General features: G+C 41.8%; 1 protein-coding gene across 1 annotated transcript in view; it reads left to right on the plus strand.

Moving 5' to 3' along the window:
- The window catches only part of CNTNAP4 (contactin associated protein family member 4), a 1879337-nt gene that overhangs the window by 1598957 nt on the left and 259097 nt on the right, over positions 1-21283 (plus strand). Inside the window, exons 15-16 of the mRNA XM_086961154.1 lie at positions 12787-12914; positions 20936-21106. Coding sequence (XP_086817280.1) covers positions 12787-12914; positions 20936-21106 — 299 coding nt within the window. The remainder of the gene's footprint in view (positions 1-12786; positions 12915-20935; positions 21107-21283) is intronic.

The raw sequence follows: 21283 nt of genomic DNA on the forward strand, positions 1-21283 counted from the left end.
AATAGTCTACATATAGTAGGATGAACAGTTGGTGTCAGGATGGCAGACCGGGAAGTTGGTGGAGGGAACCTGGAGGAGTTGGTTCACTTTGCAACATTACCGCGAGTTGATATATAAACAACGTTGCATTCGAATATGTGTGTGTACAATACGTACGTGTTTTTAATCGAAAGGCCGAACAGACCCCATCGATTTGCTTGCTGTGCAACAACTACAAGGGACGCATACACACAGTAGTCACAAAAACATATTGTGTGCCCACAAGCATTGTGAAATTAAACATATTAGAAACGTGCCTTTACTCTTTTCTTTCTCTTCCATTTAACCAGACTGATCCACAGCAACGCGTGCCAGGGTACAGCTAGTTTTATATGAAAGAACCTGAAAATGCATGACTTTAGGATCCGCACTATACAATCCTTCTTCTGTGTTCGATTTACTAAACTATAATGTTGCTCATGTATAATGGGCACCTTTTAGTTCACCAATGGCATTGTTTTCAGGGTGGGGGGTAGAATGAGGGTTTCTGAATCTATGCTTAAACTATCACTTAAAAAAAAATACTTCTCAACTCACTGATATAACCTGATGTACACGGTTCTGCCTGTTAGTGAAATCCGCTTTTTGATTTTTTTGAAGAGATCTCATGTAATGTAATGTAATGTATGTATACTTGTAAAGCGCACTGTTACCTCGTTACGTGGCGTCCTGGCGCTGTATACCGTTGGGGAAACCATCCTGGCTTTCCCTGTGAGAGGGCACCCCCAAGGTGAAGCCAGGCATCCCCGGCGCTGCTAGGGCTGTTGTGGAGATTAAGCAAGCTATTGCCCAGAGTTGCAGAGTGGGACCCATGGTTAGCGTAGGCACCTAGGCGAGAATTATCGAGTCCGCGGACATTGACCCAAGACCCTGCCGCGTCGGGAATTGAACCCTGGTCCCGGGCCGACCTCTGCTTCAGGGTCTGCCGCTTCTAACCAGTGAGCCACACTTCTCCATCTCATCATATTTTTACACTTTGTCTACACCATGTCTTTAAAAATGAAGGAGTTCCTAAAGTTAAGCAGTGCAGGACAACCTTGTTACTTCCTTTCTTTAACTTCAATTATAATTTAAATAAAGGCTTGACTGTTTACTTAACACATTTTTAGTGCTGAGGCAGGTAAATAATGGCCAGAGATGCTGTTGACCAGGTGACCACATGTATGGTCTGGAGGGTCGCGTGTGGTACCCGGGCCTACTTTGAGTAGCACTGTGCTAAAGAAAAATGTTTTCACATGTTAAAGCGGTACTTTTTTGAATTGTTAAGACACCTTATCAAACTCTATTCTAACATGACTTTTGTTGCATGATGTACATTACAAATATTCTCATGGTTCAGTACTGGCTAGGCTTGCCCACCTCTAATTTCCTGTATGTATATCACTCAGTAAGTTACTGCTTTTAACACAGAAATCATCTTGTTATTTGCAGCTATGTCACAATCCTTCTAATACAGTACTGTGAGGTATGACCCAGCATCAAGGAACTGCATGCAAACTGAAAGGCATTGATTTATAATCTAATTTTTATACTCAATCTTTTGTTGTTCCAAGGTTGTTAAAAATGGTTACTTTGGATAATAGTCTTACAGCAACTGCATAATGTTTTATTCCTGATTTTGCGTTTCTACAGACCAAGTGCTCTTAACATATAATGCCTACCAGTTTGCTGGATATGTGACTTCTGCACATTGTACCCTCATTGCACACATGCATATAAGTGTTTTTATTTACAATTGGCATTTATATATCCATTGCTCTACGCGCACTCATGGTAGGTCAAGGATTGGATGTTCATTTAGTCTGAAAACCTTAATGAGTCAGTGGCAATTATTGTTAGAAAGCAGTACTGCCTTCAGCCTTGGGATGCTCAATCATGATCATCATACATGTCTACTTACAGTCTGAACTCACCCAGACATGAGGGTGCTCATTTCACAATGTGTACCATATTAGTATGTTTTATGGTAATATACCTAGAGAAAAAGATCTGGAAAAAAGAAATATTCTTATGGAACAAGGCATGAAGTAAAACATATGAAATGTAAACATAGACTGCTTTGCTGACAAGGAATACCTTAGGGTGTTTACAGTCACTGCTGAAAAATTAAATCATGGGTAATTAAAGCCATGGGAGGGTGATAGGTGTAGAGGAGCCTCATGAGATGGCCCAGGACAGCAGTGGTCTGAGAGTGGAACAGCGTTAATGATGAAGCGTAATGGAGTGGAATGGAAAGCGAAGAGTGATGACAGTATGAGCAGAGTTGCAGAGTATCAGCGTTGAAGGTGTCACTGAAATTTCTGGGATAATGGGTCATTTTCCTTTCGGCTCCAACAGCCTTGTGTTAATTTTTAATCCAAACAAACCAACCTGCAGCTTTCCAAGACTAGGAGCTTTAGTCTAGTGCTAGCTACTCTCTACGCTGTATCTTTTCCGACCTCTTCAGTACATCTTAACTGAAAAGTTGTGAAACTCTCGTCTTACTATAACAACCCTCAGTTATCTCATTGCTACTTTACATTTGAGTAGATTTGTTTTGCACAAAAACTGCTATTCAAATTTGTCTGCTGAAATGTTTATCAGGGTGCAGAGATAGAATATTGAGTAAAAAATATTGAATTGCACAAATATCGAGTCATTGATATTGTGGTTGAGAAATATCGACAGCAAGAATATCATGGTCAAGAATATAGACCTAAGGTAAGTAATTTCGATTTTAAATTGTTAATTAATTCTGGTAGTTGTGTAATTAATTTTAGGTGTGTGTTGTGATGTTTATATGTGTAAAGGGTAGGAAGTAATTTATTTTTAGTTTATTAATTAATAATTGGTTGTTAATTCATTTTAATTAGTTAATTTGTCATCAGATATGGTAATTGTGTAATTCATTTTTGGTGTGTGGTGTTTATAGGTGTAAAGGGAGGGAAGTAATTTATTCTTGATTGATGAATTAATAATTGGTTGTTAATTAATTGTAATTAATTAATTGGTAATTAATTATGGTAATTGTGTAAATAAGTTTTAGGTGTGCGCTGAGCTGTTTATCAGAGTGAAGTGTGGGAAGTAATTTGTGTTTAATTAATATGTAGTTGTTAATTAATGTTAATTATCTGATGATTACTTTTGGTAATTGTTTATTTTGTGTGTGTTGTTTTTACTTTTAAAGATGTAAAGGGTGGGTATTAAATACCTTTTAAATATTTAATTATTAGTTGTTAACAGTAATAGTTTTTAATTTAAAAACAAGTTTTAATTGTGTGTTATTATTTTATAGTTTCATTTACGTGTGTGTTGTTGATATTATAGTATTAATGTGTGTGTAGTCAATTATTTTTAGTAGCTGTTTAAAATATGTTTTAATTGATGCATGATGGAAATAATTTTAATTATAAATGTTAAAGTGTTTTGTTATTGGTGTGGTGTTATAGGGTAGGATATAAAATAAATACATTTATGTTTTAATTAATTTCTTTGTTAATAGTTTGTAGTAAGCATGGGCGAATTTTGCGAATCTGGCGTTCGCGAATTTGCGTATTTGCGAACTCGCAATCTGCAAAATCCGCGAATTCTCGCGAATTTGCGGATTTTTTTGTTTTTATAGTGTTCGCAAGGGTTTCTGCCAGTTCGCTAGGATTTTGTACCAGTTCGCAATTGCGAACTTACTTGTCGGCACGCAACGGTCGCGACTATGTTGTTTCTACGTCTGGTTCATCATCACAGGTTCACAGCACCCTCTGTTTCACCCATGCCACCCTCTGGTACATCAATGCCACCCTCTGGTTCATCATCATCACTGTAGATTATGGGGGGGAAAAGCAAGCACACCTGCCCTGCTTCAACTGACATGTATTAATTTGGGGTTGATTTATTAATGTGTCACTGTTTTAAAATTCCAGTCTGGCACCTGCTTCCTTATCTGTCATTTGCTTTCTGTTGCAGTGCAATTTTTTTTTCCAGGACCTTTGTGGCCTACTTGTAGCTATTCTATGATCCGGCTGTGAGGGTCAGAGCAGGGTCATACAATTGTTGCAACTAGCAACTGAACTCCGGAGGGGCCCCAGTCAAGAAGCACTACAGGGAATGGTTACTAATGATGAATTTGAACTTTTGCACCTGCTGAGTGCTTTCAGTTTAGCAAAACTCATTTTTTCTGCAGAACAGCAAATGTAATGCCCCAAACAAACTTACTTGTGAAAGTTGATTTCTAATCCAAAAGTGATCCAAAGAAAGTCAAAAGGCCTCAAATCCAAAAAAGGGCAGGCAAATGTCAACCTGAGGAGTTATTCTGATAAAAATCATCATTTTCAGAAGGTCTATGCTGCTTGCTAGTGGATTTCTTGTGCAGAATTGCACATTTTGTAATTTCGCGACTGCGAGATTGTTGCTGCCCGCCGCACCTACATGTTTGCAATTGCGAACGTACGCCGCATGCCGCAAAATTGTATCACTACGTGCGAATTTGCGGATTTTCGGTAAATTCGCGAGCGTTCGTGGATCGCGAATTTACCGAAAATCCACAAAATCCGCGAGCGGAACGGATTTTCCGCCCATGCTTAGTTTGTAGTTTACAAGAATAATTTTTTATAAATGTATTTATTATTTTATTTTATGTAATATTTGTAGGTTTTTGTTATATGTAATTAATATAATAATGTGTTATTTTTCATTTTTAATATATATATATATATATTTTTTTAACTGTTTGAGTGTGAAAAGTAATATTTGTTTCTTCTCTATCCAGCACTTTCCCTACTGTTGCACTCACTGGAATGGGAATAGTAATTTTTACCCCTCCGCTATCCAACACTTTCCCTACTATTGCACTCTTTGGAGTGGGAATAGTAAATTTAATTCCTCTGCTATCCAACAATTACCCTACTTTTGCACTAACTGTCGTGGGAATAGTTATTTTTACCCCTTTGCTATCCTACACTTTCCCTACTGTTGCACTGATTGTATTGCAAAAGTTAATTTTAAATATTTTTCTAATAGTTAGATATTTTAATTTATTATAGATTTTTGTTTTTTATATTTTAAATCATCAATCTATATTTTTATTTTTTGATTATTTTAAACTTTTAACACAAATTAAAAATAATAGTTTAATAATTGTTTTAGAGGAAATATATGTATAAATTATTGTTTGTGTGTTTAATTTTTTATTAAGTTTATTTGTTACATTTTATTTAAATGTATATTACCTTTATTTAATTTTGTTAATATTATATTTTATTCTTAATATGTGTATTTTATTTTATATTTATATAAAAGTCAATATTTTGTACATCTATATTTTTTACATCGATATTTTGTAGTCAATATTTTTGTGCTTACCTGTTTAAGTATAGAAGTCAATATTTTTGTTGTCTATATTTTTTACACAATATTTTTAACATCAATATTTTTTACATCGATGTTGTGTCAGTGAACCGTTTATTAGTGCTGTTGTTCCATACTGTCATTGTAAAGGAGATTTTATGTTGAATATCTTCAGGCAATTACATCTTATCTTATCTTATCTTAGGTGCCATTTGTAAAGCGCAATGACGCCGAAGCTTCCTGGCGCTGGTAGACAGAGTGGGTGAGGAGGAAGCGCAGGAAGCGAGAACCTAGCTAAGGGGGGGGGGAAGAGATGGGTTTTTACAATTTCCTGAAATTAAGAAAGGAAGAAGAAGATTTGATAGAAAGAGGAAGGAGGTTCCAGAGCACAGGAGCTAGTTAGGAAAAACGGCGACCGCCGAATTTCTTAGTTTTGTTTTTGGGAGTGACTAGCAAGTCACGGTGAGCTGATCGGAGGTTGCGTGTTGGACAGTGAGGATGGATAAGGGATTTAGGGAACCCAGGGCCAGAGCAATGAAGGGCTTTAAAGGTGAGACATGCCACCTTGAAGGCAGCCCCATAGAATGGAAGATGTGCCAATTTCATAAAATTGGATGCTTCTTAATATGCGTATCATTGTGTGGTGTTTATTCTGCATAATTAGTTTCAGTATTCTTTTTTGGTACCACATTACTGAAATATCATTAAAGTTCTCTTCGTATGCATAAGGTGGCTTATAATCTTCTCTTGTAGAGTGATTTCAAGAAGGCCAGGTCCCGGTTTGAATCTGTGGTGACAGAACTACAAGTTTAAAAGTCAAAGTGGAAACTGGTCTTAAAAATGAGCAGCTATTAACACAGGTGCCCAGTTCACCCCTTTCCACTTCTGCATATTGAATAGAATTTAGATTCATCCTAAAGACGTTTTCTGATTACTATTTTTACATAATTTGACAGATGCAACTTTGGGCTGACACTGGTCTGCCGTGGGCTATATTTGGGCTTATACTTAAGTGGCTTTGGGCTTGGGACAAGTCTCAAAGTCTGGCAACACTGACTATGTTGCATCAGTATGTTCAGGTAACATGATGAAATATTGCGTCTCCGTGGATCTAAGCAGTGACGCTGCCGATGACATTGGTATGAGTTGCAAGGTGTGAGCTCTCCTGCGCTTGTGAGGGATGCGGCACATGAAGAATAAAGCAGTGAAAACAATGGAGAAAGCAGATAAATCCCAGCCACAGGTTTACCAACACAGGTAAGCCACCACCTGAACTGGATCACGTAGGTAGGCACACCAAATGCTGACCAGAAGCCAGAAACAGTTGTTAGACCAGGCATCATTGGTGTGGGTTTCCCCTGTATTTTTGACTTTGCCTCCTGTGTTCTTGCTGTATGTTGGAGTTCGTTTTGCTGGTCTATGCTGTTCTTTGCCAAAGTGCAAGTGCTCCCTTCGTAAATTGCTGTTATGGATTGGTGGATCCATGATTGGCATATTCGATTTACTAGTCTGTCCCAAGTACAGTGCGCTGTATGTGCCCAGGGCCTGTATATCAAATGCTGCTAGTGGGCCTGCAGCACTGATTATGCCAACCACGTAAGCAGCCTGTAAATGTAGCTCAGACCTGCCATTGCAGAGCCTGTGTGCAGTCTAGTGCTGTCATGTCGACCTGGCAAGTGCACCCTCTTGCCAGGCCCTAACCTTCCCTTTTCTTACATGCTATTCACCCCTAAGGTAGGCCCAAGGTACCCCAGTGGGCAGGGTGCAGTGTATGTGAAGGGTAGGACATGCCCTGATGTGTGTAGCGTATCCTGATAGTGAAATACTGCCAATTTACTTTTTTACTATTGTAAGGCTATCTGTTCCCATAGGATAGAATAGGGAGTTTGCTTATAACATATTATAGGCCAAACTGCCCCTGGAAACCAGATAGGAAAATAAAGTTTAGTATGCCTGAACTCAGAATATTAAATTGCATCTTTTAATGAGGGTGATATTTGCATTCTGTGTTCGAAAATACCACTTTTAGAAAGTATGTATTTTCTTGCATAGCCATCTAGTGTGCCTCTGCTTGGATGTGTATTGACTGTCTGGCTTTGGAGTAACAGGGGCTAGGAATGTGCAGTAGCTCCATAGAGTTTGGATGAGTCAGCGCTAGGCTGAATACGCCTGGTCTGCATTTGGAGTGTGGAAGGAGTAACACCTGCACCGGAATAGGGCTGTCCCTGCCTTCCACTATCATGGCTCCGCCCCCTGTGGTGTGTCTGGAGCCAGGGCTTAAACTGACAATAGAGGTTGTTGTGCATTTGCAAAGTGCCCCCAGAACTGGTTTGGACTGGGCTGGGAAACCTGGGCCAGGAGAGAATAAAGATATTTGCTGTATAAAAAGAGGGGCCCAGACCCCAGACCTTTAGATCACTTCTGGGAAATCAAGAGAAACCTTTGCCAAGGAGAGGAGGTGAAGAAACTGAGGAGGAATACTGCCTCTTGCTGTTTGCTGTCTGGGATTGGCCTGCAGTGGCTAAGTTCTGCCAAGGAAAGGGAAAAAGGACTTTGCTGTTTGCTGTGTCCCCTGCTTGAGGAAAATCTCCAAGGGCTAGAAGAAAAGCTTGCCTTCTGTTCTGAAATATCAGGGACACAAATACTTCACCCCCAGCTCCCCTGAACTTCCTTGCTGGGAGTTTTGACCTGCCAAGAGGTGTCTGTAGCTGTTCTGCAGGTTGTTCTGGCTGTTGGAAGCTGGAAAAGTAACGTAACAACAAGAAGCGTGATGCATCTGGACCTGTTTCCAATGTATCGCCGAAGAAATTGTCGCGGCACCTGCCCGCGGCTCGAGAAATCATTGCACACCGCATTGAGTACAGTGATCTCCGAAGTCCAAGTTCACTGCACTGATTCCGATGCAAGCCCTGCTGTGCGACTACAAGAACCCACGTATCGTCCCGGATCATCGCATCGCATCGCATCGAGGCACCAGGTCTGTCGCATCATTGGGGGACGCAGTAAGAAACTGACGCATCAAGTCCCCTTGCAATAAGAAACCAACGCATCACCTCCTCTCCCATAAGGAACAGATGCATCACCTCCCCTGTGCAGCAGTAAGGAACCAACGCATCACCTCCCCACGAGCAAGGAACTGATGCATCACCTTCCCTGAGTTTAAGGAACCAATGCATCACCTTCACTGCGGCCCTTTTTGTTTGAGTCCACGACGCCTCCAAGGTACTTAGTGTGAAAAGTGTTGAATCTGCAATTTGCTTCAAACTGAACTATTTCTACCATTTGAAAGTCATATTTATATTACTGTATTGTGGATTTTTGTGGTTTGATCTTGAATGATTTAGATAAAGATTACTTATTTTTCTAAACTGGTGTGGGGGCCATTTGTAGTGTTTTGATGGTATTACTGTATGTTTTCACAGATGCTTTACACACTGCCTCTGAGATAAGCTTGTATGCTGGTGTCAAGCTACCAAGGGAGTGAGCAGGGGTTATTTCTGAAGTGTATCCCCCTTACCCTGACTAGAAGCAAGGGTCCCTATTTGGACAAAGGTACCTACCTCTGCCAACTAGAGACCCTCATTTCTAACAGCAGTAATGTAAGACACAAGTTAAAATGGCTCTGGCAAAGATCCAACAGGAATATGGTGCAAAATTCATAAGTCAATGGGCTCCTAAAAGTAATTCCCTTGTCGCCGAAACATAAAGTGAATTAATGATGAAGGAAACACTGAGAAAAATGAAGGAAACTTTATTGATGCCTAAAGGAAGAATGAGCCCATGACCAACCCCTCACACATCCTGAGCTGAGAACAGATATAAGATTCTCATCACAACTCCCAATGAGTTATGAACCTGGAATGTCAGCGGTCATTAAATAAAAACTACTCTTACAAACACTCCTGCACGTTTTGTGACACAGCAGGAGATGCACAGCCAATTCACATGCACATACCAGTAGCACACATCATGAATTGAAGCACTTCAATGTGTTCTCATGTGATGATGAAGGAAAAACAGATATTGTGAGAAAGTAATTGCCTAGGATCACACAATGTGGTCCAGTGGAAGCCGTTATTGATACAAGGCTCCATACAAGATTTCCTGGTTTCACATTGTGCAATTCAACCACTACATGGCTAGATGTTTTTCTGTCCCACTGTCCTGGACTGACCATAGCTGGCCACGGGCAATCCCCCGGTTCGACGCACGGGTGGGGGCCAGTTTTGGGCCCCTGGAGGCAGTTTTTGTTACAGGGCCGCAAAATCGGCCCTGTTCCAAAATCGGCCGAAACCGGCATTGGCAAATTGCTCGGCGGCACCTCCAATGCCCCGAGTTGGGAGGGGGGTGGGCGGCTGAGCACTTTGCCAGGGCCGGTTGTGGTTCCCAGTCCGGCCCTGTTTGTGTGTAATTCTTTGAGGCACTAAAGCAGCACAATGTGTTAAATACATCCAGGTTATGCATGTGTCACGAGGACTAGTGTTGGTAGTATTTGGGCAGGTTAATGTTTCAATGAAGAAACGAAATTGAAAACCAGAGCCCCCACCCTTCATCAGTGCATTCAGACCTTTTGCAAAACCTAGCTGAAAGTCTTTATTCATTGCCATTCATTACTCAATTAATTCACTCACCCACTCCCCCATCCATCCATATGTTCATCCATTGAGTTATGCAGCCAGATCTTCAATCCCCATCTATCCATTGAATCCATATCCATACTTATAATAATATAATAAAGAGAGAGCCCAAACCTTTGAGGTGGGTAATCTCAGGAACCACAGCACCAATTACAACACCCAATACAGCGTTGGAAAGGGCAGTTGCAGCAGAAGGACATAGGCTATGCAGACGCCCGCCATATACATTTAAAAGGTAAAAGAATTGTGCCAGCAAAGTAGTCCCTTGTGGGCGTGTCTGCGTTGTGCTGTGGGCATGTGCTGGGGGGCGTGACGAACGCTGGGGGTGTGTGGTACGTTCTGCCCTTCATGCCATGTTTCATATCGTGTGCTAATCCCACCCTGCTCCCTTTAAATACCCCTGCACCCCATAATCATAACCCACCCTTACTCCGTAAAATACCCCAACACCGTTAAACACTAAACCATCTTAACCCTACAAATATTCCCTGTACCCCAAAACCCAAATCTATCCCTAAACCCTAAAAATACCCCTGTACCCCAAAACTCAAACCTAGCCCTGAACCTTATAAATACCCCTGTACCTCAAAATCCAAACCTACCCCTGAACCTTAAAAATACCCCTGTACCCCAAAACACAAACCTAGCCCTGAACCCTAGAAATACCATTGTACCCCAAAACCCAAATCTACCCCTGAACCCTAACATACCCCTGTACCCCAAAACACAAACCTAGCCCTGAACCCTTAAAATACTCCTGTACCCCAAAACCCAAACCTACCCCTGACCCCTAAAAATACCCCTGTACCCCAAAACCCAAACCTAGCCCTGAACCCTAAAAATAACCCTGTACCCCAAAACCCAAACCTATCCCTGAACCCTAAAAATAACCCTGTACCCCAAAACCTAGCCCTGAACCCTAAAAATAACCCTGTACCTTAAAACCCAAACCTACCCTTGAACCCTAAAAATACCCCTGTACCCCAAAACCCATACCTATCCCTAAACCATAAAACTACCCCTGTACCCCATAAGCCCAAACTATATCTGAACCCTTAAAATACCCAAACACCCCAAAACATATACCTCAGTACCCCAAAACATATACACCTATACCCATACTTACCTTATCCAAACATTTTTTTAAAAACATGCTTTTACCATTCATGCATTTACAACGAATTTCGTTGTAAATGTATGTGTGGTAAAAGCATATAAAATGTAATGCCATGCGTTATAATGACATTGCGGTCATGGTACTTTCGTAATGAAAGTATTCGGAGTGATGGTATGCGGAAAGAAAGTTGCGGAATAATGGATGTTTACCCTCCCCCGGTAAGTACATTGGTGGCACGGCGGCCCACATCTCCAGCAACATACTCATATTTTTTCACCACCCATTTGAAAAATGCACAGGTCTCTCTCATTGATGGCCAGCACCGACATACACTTTTAGACACACCTCCCGGCACAAGTTCTAGAATTGCGAACTTTAGAGCTGGGGAGCTACGTTCGAATCTCGGCATCAGCTCAACATCCTGTGATTCCAGGCAAATCGCTTTGTCTCCCCGTGCCTACCACAAATGAATGTGTTCTTCTGTGATGTAAATTGTGCTCATGCCATGTTGTCGAGTTTGCGCTATATAATATTGCAAGGAAAAATAAAGTAGGGAAACTCGAGTTCACACACTACTGAACGCACACTCTTAAGTGCATCAGCAGTGCACTGTGAATCGGAGCGTTTCACACACCTGTCACAGATAAGAAATGCTATCAAAACGAAATCCTACAAAACAATATACTACTGGCCGGCAGCAATTCATACCCAGACAACGTCGGGACGAGCTGCTAGTGATTGAATAAAGCCCTATTGTGAAAAAAAATTGTAAAACGCACGATATTTGCAATTCTTTCCAAAAATACGGTGGGTGCATGGAGAGTTCCCTAAACCCTGCTTGCAGTATAGTCAGGCTCAGTACTGTGGCTCAATAAATGCAGTTTGGTGGCTGTTTGACTAAACTTACCTGGACTGTTCTTGGTTCCCAGTCCAGCCCTTTAAATAGGCTTGTGCTCTTAAGTACTCAGAGGTATAGTTTTTGGTAAAAGTACAGGAATTTCCCTGGTAACATTGTGTGGGGTTGAGGCTACCGCCCAAAAAAATCCAGCTTTTAATGAAAGCATTTTTTTCGACTTCCTGTGCAAACTTGCACGCCTACATAGCACAATTTCTCTTTCCTTTTCCGATCTTTCTGGTGCTCTGTCATTCCGTGTGTGTTTGTCCTTCTGCGTGGCTGGGCGCCTGATGATCGCCGCGTCTGTCAGCTTGTCTGTTCATGTGCCACTTGGCTGCCTGCCTTGCAGTTTTGCTCGCCTATCTGCACTCAAGAAAGCCATCGAATCTGTCAGTCTGCCTAGCTATTTACCTCTTCTTCTCCCTACCCCTATGTCCGAATCCTTGCAGCTGACAAGAAAGGGGGATTATAATGAAAAATACTTTCACATAGATTGTGTCCTCCTTATATGAAAAAAAATACAGACAAATGGGCAGAACAATGAACGCGCGTGCACGCAAAGAATGACTTTAAATATTTACAGGCGATGAATTGCGTTGGTGGCACTGAAAAGAAACAAACGTTTTAAAAATGTATAAGCCCGTATTAGCTGAAGAGATAGTTGTCAATGACACTCCCGCCAATCATACGGTTAATATATTGTTTGTACTATTTAAAAAATATGACACGTAATCAATGCTCGTGCTAGTTAAGGATCATTTTACTGATTCTGTTTTCAGGGCCAATGACACTGGAGTTTTTTCGTACAGAGACCACCTACCAGTAACACAAATTGTCATCACCGATACAGACAGACCAAATTCGGAAGCAGCTTTTAAGCTTGGACCTTTGCTTTGTTGGGGTGATAGTAAGTAACTGCATGAAACTGAACACTTCGCAAATTTCATATTTGAATGGCCCTTTTTTGTCATCGACTCTTCCAAAAAATGTGTCCTCAAAAACAAGTTTGTTATCTTCAGTAAATGCATTTATAATGTTTTATAATGGTACAAATAACTCGAATAATGTTTCAACGTGCTGTATTAGGGTGTGTGTAAATGCTATGGGGGAACGGGAGTTTAATGTCTTTTGCTTGCTGGTAATAGAAACAGATTTCTCTCTGGGCCTACATTCCATTGTGTGTAAAAAATGACTATGCGATAACGCCCATTACCAGACATCCTTAGGTGATAGTGAATAACTGTTGCAGAAGCATCTCCTGAAAACAGTACTACATGGTACAATCCGACCACTGATGAAAACAGAGCTGGCAACTTCCTTAAAGCATAGAGATCTGCATAGAAAATGTGCAAAACCACAGTTTGAGCATGGTGTGATCCCATGTATCATTTCCTTTTGACAAAACAAAGAAATCCACTTAATAACATTACACGTTAGCACTATCCGATTTTCTAATAAAACGTTGAGCAGCTTCAGCAACACATCCTCATAGAGTTACAGCCCGATTCATCATCGACATGTTTTGCGAGTCTGTAATAGCGAATGATAAGGAATCGCTATTACAGACCCGCAAAACGGGATTGATGTAGGAATCGCAAAATAAATTGCGATTCCTACACATTCCTTATTTGCGATTAGCAAATTGCTAATCGCAAATAAGGAATATCTCCCCCTTCAATCCTATGGGCCTAAGGCCCATAGGATTTAATGGGGAGTTATTCCTTATAGGCCCATAGGATTGAATGGGGAGTTATTCCTTATTTGCGATTAGCAATTTGCTAATCGCAAATAAGGATGCGATTTCAAGGGTGCCACGGATGTCCACAGGACACCCTGTAGCACCACTGAAATGTAAATTAGACTCATGTTGCGCACACACATGTCCAAAGGACATATGTGTGTGTAACATACAACTGAGAAAAATGCACAAAAGTGCATTTTTCTCAGTTTTCGCTATTTACCACGAAGTCTGACTTCGCGGTAAATAGCGGGGAAAAAATAGCGAATTCGCAATTTTTAATTGGGTCATGAATAGCATTTATGGAATCTCAAATTGAGATTCCTTAAATGCGATCGCAATTTGAGAAATCTCAATTTTTTGCGATTTCTCAAATTCCGAGTACATGATCCAATGATGAATTTCAAATGACATTTTTGCGGGTGCAAACGGCCGAATTCTGCGATTCGCACCGTTTGCGCCCGCAAAAATGCTTCATGAATCTAGCTGTTAGACTCTTGCTTGGTAATATGCCCCTCAGTGCTCTGTAAGGACAGCGCACCATAAATCTGCTTAAAACATGGGATTCTAAGTATGTGGTTCTGTGTCAGACACAGTCATTTTCCTTTCCAGCTAACTTTAAATTAAACGCCCTGCAAGTATGCATTTGAAGACAGTAAGTGTACCTGTCACTAAGGGTAAATCCTGAACCAATCCGGACGTGGCAAGCAATTCTCAAAAAGTGTGCCTGTCACTGAGGTTGAGTTGGTAATATCCTGACTTGACAAGCAGTAATTTAAAAAGTGTGCCTGTCACTGAGGAGAGCTTCTCAACATGTCACACAAGGGTCAGTATATTGGTGCTCCACTTTCTGCAACTTCACTAGATCACATGTGCCAATAAACACAGCACGCACCATGTTCTATTTACTTTCTGCCACAAAATGATTACCGTCATGACAACCTCCTCATAAGGGAGTCAGCAGCTTGCCTTCAAATGGCACGCACACAGACACAACATATCCACCCAATGGGCCAAAGTTACAGAATAAATGGCTGGTCGGTTTCTCTCTCTTCATCTCTGCATGCCTCTCTCTTTTTTAGTAGAATCTTCTTTGCAATTCAGGGGTTCACATAATGATTGTGACCATTGTAGAGGAGCAGAATGCCCAGGCAGTAATAATGGAAACGATCAGCTTTTTTGAGTACATCAGTATAGGGGAGACGTCCCATCTACAAAGGCTGCCGACAGATAACTGACCTGCGTCCTTCCATATTCTCTCTGCCTACTCAGAACTGAGAGGCATATTTACAAAGGAAGTGTTGGAGTGAGGCTTTAGCCTTCCTGGCTTAACGCCTCACACTGCCACTAAAGAAACGCAGGGCTGCACCATATTTACAAGAATATGGTACAGGCCGGCAATTCCCCCTAATGCAGCACACATAGAAGTTGTGAAACAGCATTTCTAAAAAATGATTGTGCTGGAAGGAGGGCCTTCCAGTCCATAAACACTTATTGGGCTTTTGCTGTTTTCATGTGTGCTGCACAACGCAGCACACGAAAACAGCAAAAAGTAGGAGGAATGAAAAATTTCTCCTCATTGTGCCATGGTAAGACAAGGTTTTCCCTGGTTTTAATTCTGGTACTGCCTCCTATTTACTCCTCCTCGTAAATAGGTGGCAGAGTCAGAAGCAATGGGTGTTACGGTGGAACGCCTATTGCAGCACCCAATGCCCTCTCCTTTCATGCTAAGCATAGCATGAAAGGCTGCCTTATTTAAGTGTCTTAAGGCTGCCTTGTAAATAAGGTGAAGCCCCTATTGCCACAGGAACGTCGTAGAAAGTGGCATTCCCATGGCAATGGCGGCTTGTAAGTATGCTCGAGTTTCATGTTCTATAGTTCTACATTTCTAAACTATAACCATACTATTACTAAGCTATTACCATGATAAGACATCAGCTAACTTTTTAGAGCCCCATACAAGACAAATTTTGGAGCCATGTTTGGAGCAACTTTCCATTTATTACCTAATATCAACTACATGAAACCCTTGTGTTACCAAACAATATTGAATTATTGATAATCCCAGCGAAAGTAGCAGAAATGAAAACAATTCAAAGGTCAGATTTCTGGCTTCCAGCATCTAAATTTCTAGATTATTTTGTGTCTTGCAACAGCAATTAAATGCAACTTGACGTTTAGTGAATTCATGCATAATTTTGACCCTTTAACTGCTGAGGCTTTACCACCCCAGTGCTGAGCCCATTTTGTGATGTTTAGGACACTTTGCCCTTGAGCTGTTATTCCTCGTTTTGCATAAAAGCTATCAAAGCCAATTTTACATGTTTTCTTTCCAATGTCCTGCAAATACTAAAGATACCCAGGATTTGTGAATTCCCCCTGAAGGGACCATGAACATAGCTCAAATTTAGCAATGCTAGGAAAGAAGAGTAGGGAAATATGATGTGCAAGTAAGTGTATGTTTTGTTTCTTGTAAAAAAAATAATATAATTGAAGGGTTTACTGTGCTTGGATCACACTAATCCCAGCTTTCAGGAAGCAAGATAGTTATGTTAAAAAGCATTTTTTTGCCACTGTTCTTTCATTTCACTAAGAGGTAGTTCATTTTGGCTATTTTTTGTGGTTTTAACCTACTTACAGTGTGTGATAAAACAGGTGTGAAACCCATAGATATTCTGGAAAGCAATATGTTTCTGAAAAATAGACAACATTTTGAATTCAGGAAGGGTCATTTGGGTAGGTCCCTGAACATTATCCCAAGTAAATAATTGTAAAGGTAAAACATTAAGGAAAAAAATGTAAAAAAAATAGCAATTGGTGACCACCTTTTTATCTCTAACCCGTGGAAGTCGCACTAGTTTTCTCAAATTCCTGGGTATAATAGGCTTCCCTGTGCAGTGGCCGAGCCGAAATTCCAAAGCTCCCCCTGTTGCTGATGTCTACATGTTGCCTTTTGATGCCTCTTGTGTTGTGAATGCTTGGCTGAGCAACAGAAGTGGGGCAGTTTTTATCAGGAGAAGTGTAGGAAAGTTTGACGATCTGAATTTTGTGGATCTCCACAGCTGGCAGATGATTAGGTTAGAGTAATATGAGGAAAGAATGTGTTTTTAGGAAACGTTTGAGGTTTGTAGGGCATTGCACATATGAACAAGTTGTGAGAAACACGCAAGGCACACAACCTTGGACTGCCCAGGGTGTCTAGCTTGTAGACGTTTTTCTGATTAGCAGGTTTCTATAGGTGGTGGTCTAGCACAGGCCTGAATAGTGCAGCCACGCAGCTTGTCGAGTAAATTGAAATTTGGAATTACTGCCACTGGGCCAGTCCACATGTCAATACTACACCCTAAAAAAAATCTATTTTCCGAGTTCTTGCCATGTGAGTGGGGATGCCCGGTGTCCCAGGTGGGCCTTGGTTCTTTAGGGGTAGGAGTTATTGCCAACACCCCATATTTTCTTTTCCTAAAACAAAAAAATACCACTGGTGTCTAGATGACTTTTTGTCCCCTGCTGTCAGAAATTTTATGATCTTCCCAATCAATTCCTGGGGGCAGAAAGATTGTTGGCAGGCACCACCCGTGCAGGGCGTTATACCGGGGCGGTGACGTCAGGAAGGGGAGGGTCTGGGTGGGGGGTGATGCAGCGTGGGCAACGAAATTCGTTTTTTTTTCCGGTACTTACCTGTAATGGTCCATATCCCGCACTTTACAACCCCCCACCCTGTCCCTCCCCTTCCTGACATCACCGCCCGGTATAACGCCCTGCCCGGGCCGTGCCTGATTGTTGGGAGACCAGAGCACAAAGGTTGGGTGGGCCACCCCATGCCTTCTGTTTTTTGGGCCATTTTTCCTTGGTAATCTAATATACTTTCTCCTCCCCTAGGAACAAATTGGGGTAAACTCCCCCTAATCTGCCCTCGGGGGTAGAAAGACTGTTTGGCCCATTCTTCAGTGGGCTCACAGGGCAATGCATGGGTGGTTCAATACCTTTCTTTCCCTTTTTTCTTGGTGCCTGATGGGGTTTCCACCCTACTATAGTGATAGATGGGGCAAACATTCTTATCCACCCCAAAGAGGTCAGACACAGTGTTATGGCCAGTTTGGGGGAGAGCACAGTCCCATAACCATGGTGAGCCCACTCCCACCCAAAAAAACAGTGCTTTTGCACTTGTTAGTACCCAGGAGGATATTTTTACCCTGAAGGCAGGGGGGTCATATTTGGGGTAAACACATCGTATCTACCCCCTAGGTCAAAACAACCATTGTGCAAGGATTGGGGGATGCACAAGCCCATGTCCACTTGGGGGGTGCTTCCCTCTCCATGAAACAATATGCAGCATATTCCACGGTGCCTAGTGGGCTTTTGACCCTGGAGGGGCATGCAGGAAGTTTCCCACCTACCTGCCCCCAGAAGGGAAAGAAAGACTGTTATGGCTGGGTTGAGGGATCATAGGCCCATGTTTCTTTGGTCACTCCTCCCAATAAAAGTACCCTGCATATCTCCTGGTGGGCTTTCAGACACTCCATAGGACAGATTGAGGGTAAATAAAACCCTGTCAGCACCCCATGGGGCAGAATGATTGTTGTGCCCGGGTTGGAGCGAAACTTGGGCCCATGCCATGATTGGCAGGTGCCCCCTCTATATACCAATACATAGCACATTCCCTAGTGCCTAGTGGGCTTTTCCCACCAGGATGACATATTGCCGGTTAATTCCCACTATCACCCCCACAAAGGCAGCATGACTGTTATGGATAGGTTTTGGGGAGCAGAGGCCCCTGAACATGAGGGGTCACTTTGCTCTCAGAAATGGACCTTGCACAGTCTTTCACCACTAGTGGGCTTTCTGCCCACTGGGAGTTCAGAAAGACCGTTGTTGCTTGGTTGGGGTTACTAATACAGGCCTTTTCAGAGAGGTAACTCACCGGAAGTTTTTTTTACCTTGCACATTCTCTGGCGGCTTGTTGGATTTTGCCCCCTAGGTGAGCTAGATTGTGGCTAGCACCACCTATCTGCTCCCTAGGGGTGAGGAAATATTGCTATGGCTGCATTTGAGGGACCATAGGTTCTTGGAAATGCTCCCCCCACAAAATAGCATCTTGAACATTCCATAGCACTTAGTGGGCTTTCTGCTCCCACTGGAGCAGACTGGGGATAAACACCCCACCTGCTGCCATAGATTGGTAGTAAGTGGGCCATGCTCCCCTTTTAAAACGCTGCCTCTTCCACACTGATCTGTGCAGGGGATGCAGAGTTATGCTCCATGGCACTGATCAGGAAGTAAAACCAGTGGGTGGTGATTGCACCAACAAGATTCACTTTCCATACTTGACATCACCTAAGGCATGTGGTTGTCACAAATGGGGGATGTGTGGAGGCTTAAGTGTAAGTGATTCTGCTTCGGCTCAACCTTTTGTAAAAAAACAAAAATGGAAACCTCTGATGCTTGCAAACCACTAGCAGATGGATGCACTTAGTAGGCAGTGCAGGCATCTGCTGCTGGACAACTCCTGCAATAAAGCGGTAACAGGATACATAGCACTTAATTCCCTGATATCGGAAAAAGGGCAGTCTTGCTGAAAAAAGTTTAAAAATAAGGCACAGCTCTGAATATGTTTAGCATTCCATCAGGTAGAATGTTACTAAGTTTTCCCTAATTCTTTTTACCTGCCTTGTCCAGCCTCTTCTCTTTCTATGTGTTCACTTCTATAGCAAGATAGTGATCACTTATTCTTCTAAGTTAGAGAAATGGGAGGGGCAGGAGTAAGGAGAAGAAGAATGAGGTTAACAGAATAAGGCAGCTAGAGGTAGGTAGACACAGGAAGAAACTGAATTACTGAGTGTAGATAAAATGGTGAGGTTGAGAGACTGGTAAGCTGAGAAGCCATAGAGAAAGACATGTGAGCTAAAGGGATTAATGGTGAAGAGAAAATAGTTAAGTGAGAGGGATGAATGGTATTTAGACAGATGATTTGTAGACATGGAGTATATAGAGAGAGAAGAGATACAGGAAGAGAAGTGAGGTAGAAATAGAGGCACACATAATGTGAAAGAGAGAATTGTTCAGTAGAGAGGCATAGAAAGATGGAAATTAGTTAAGGTAATGAGTGTTGAGGTAGCGGAGCCAGAGAGAGAGGCATGGTGGAGGGTGAGATAAAAAACAAATAGTGAGGTAAATTGAGATGTTTGATTGTGCGAGAGAGGTTGAGAGAGATGGGATTTGGTGACAGATATAAGGCTGAAATAGGCAAGGTAGCGGTTGAGCTACAGTAGTCAGAGGTATTAAGAGATGAGGGGAGAGATAAAGAGAGGAGATAAAGAGTGAATTAAATGAAATAGATGGAGGAGGCATGCATGATGAGGAGATGGTAATAGAGCAGTGCGGTGTAGACAGAGGAATGAGGTAGCAAAGGGTTATGGAGAGCTAGTAATGTTGAGGTGTACCTGATAAGTGATAGAGAGGTAGAGTGAGGTGAGGTCGTCAGAGGTACGATAAAAGAAAGGTGAGGTGAATGGAGAAGAAAAAGAAAAAGAGGCAAAGTGGAAGATATGCGTTAGAAGTGGTGATGTGAAATTAAAGAGAGACTTGAGACTGAAATATTCTTGTAAGGTCTTGCCTACTGAAAACTGTAGATGTCTATTGAAGACCTCATGTTACCAATATATATGCACAGATTGGGGGTAAAGAGGGGCCACAAGGAGAGCAGGCTTTTGGTCAGTGCACTTCAACTATTGCCATTCTATTAAATTATGATTTTCTGGGTGGGCTCTCCTTACCAGATTACATACAGATGTATACAGATACCTGTCCACTGTGCTGCTGGCCCCCTCACAATATCTTTGAACCTTTCACCTTCCCTTCACACTGCCACCTGCTACCTTACACCATGCAGTGCCAACATGCTCATATTTTGCCTTTGCTAATGCTTGTTAAAATGTGTCTCAAGTATTGGAAAAACCACCCAATTTCGAAATTGCTGATAATCTTACACATTGGCTCTTTAGATGCGCCAAGCACAGATGTTCTTTTATTGTGTGTCTAGCTTACCCTGACTAGGGTGGTGGTTCTTGCCTGGTCTGGGTGCATGCCTCAGCCAACCAAGAATCCCATTTCTAACAATGAGGATAAATGTTAATGTGTTTGGTTCAATAATTATGATTCGCTTCTAATTTTAAAAATGTTGATCTTCCCAGGAAGATTTTGGAATGCAGCGTCATTCAATACGGAAGCGTCCTACCTTCATTTTCCTACTTTCCACGGAGAACTAAGTGCAGATGTCTCATTTTTCTTCAAAACAACTGCTTCCTCTGGATTATTTATGGAGAATCTCGGGATTAAAGACTTCATAAGGATAGAACTATATTGTAAGTAAGCTTGTTGCAAAGGTCTCTTTTTATCTACTCTACACATGCGATAGTAAATCAGAGTCAATGCTCAGTTATGTGTCTGACATTTTAGGATGAACAGAAAACCTGTTGGTTTATGGCTATAAATAAAAAGAGCACAAATAACAATTATGATCATGGTTCTTTTAGGATATT

This window comes from Lissotriton vulgaris, chromosome 3_1, assembly GCF_964263255.1.
Source record: "Lissotriton vulgaris chromosome 3_1, aLisVul1.2, whole genome shotgun sequence".
Lineage (NCBI taxonomy): Eukaryota > Metazoa > Chordata > Amphibia > Caudata > Salamandridae > Lissotriton > Lissotriton vulgaris.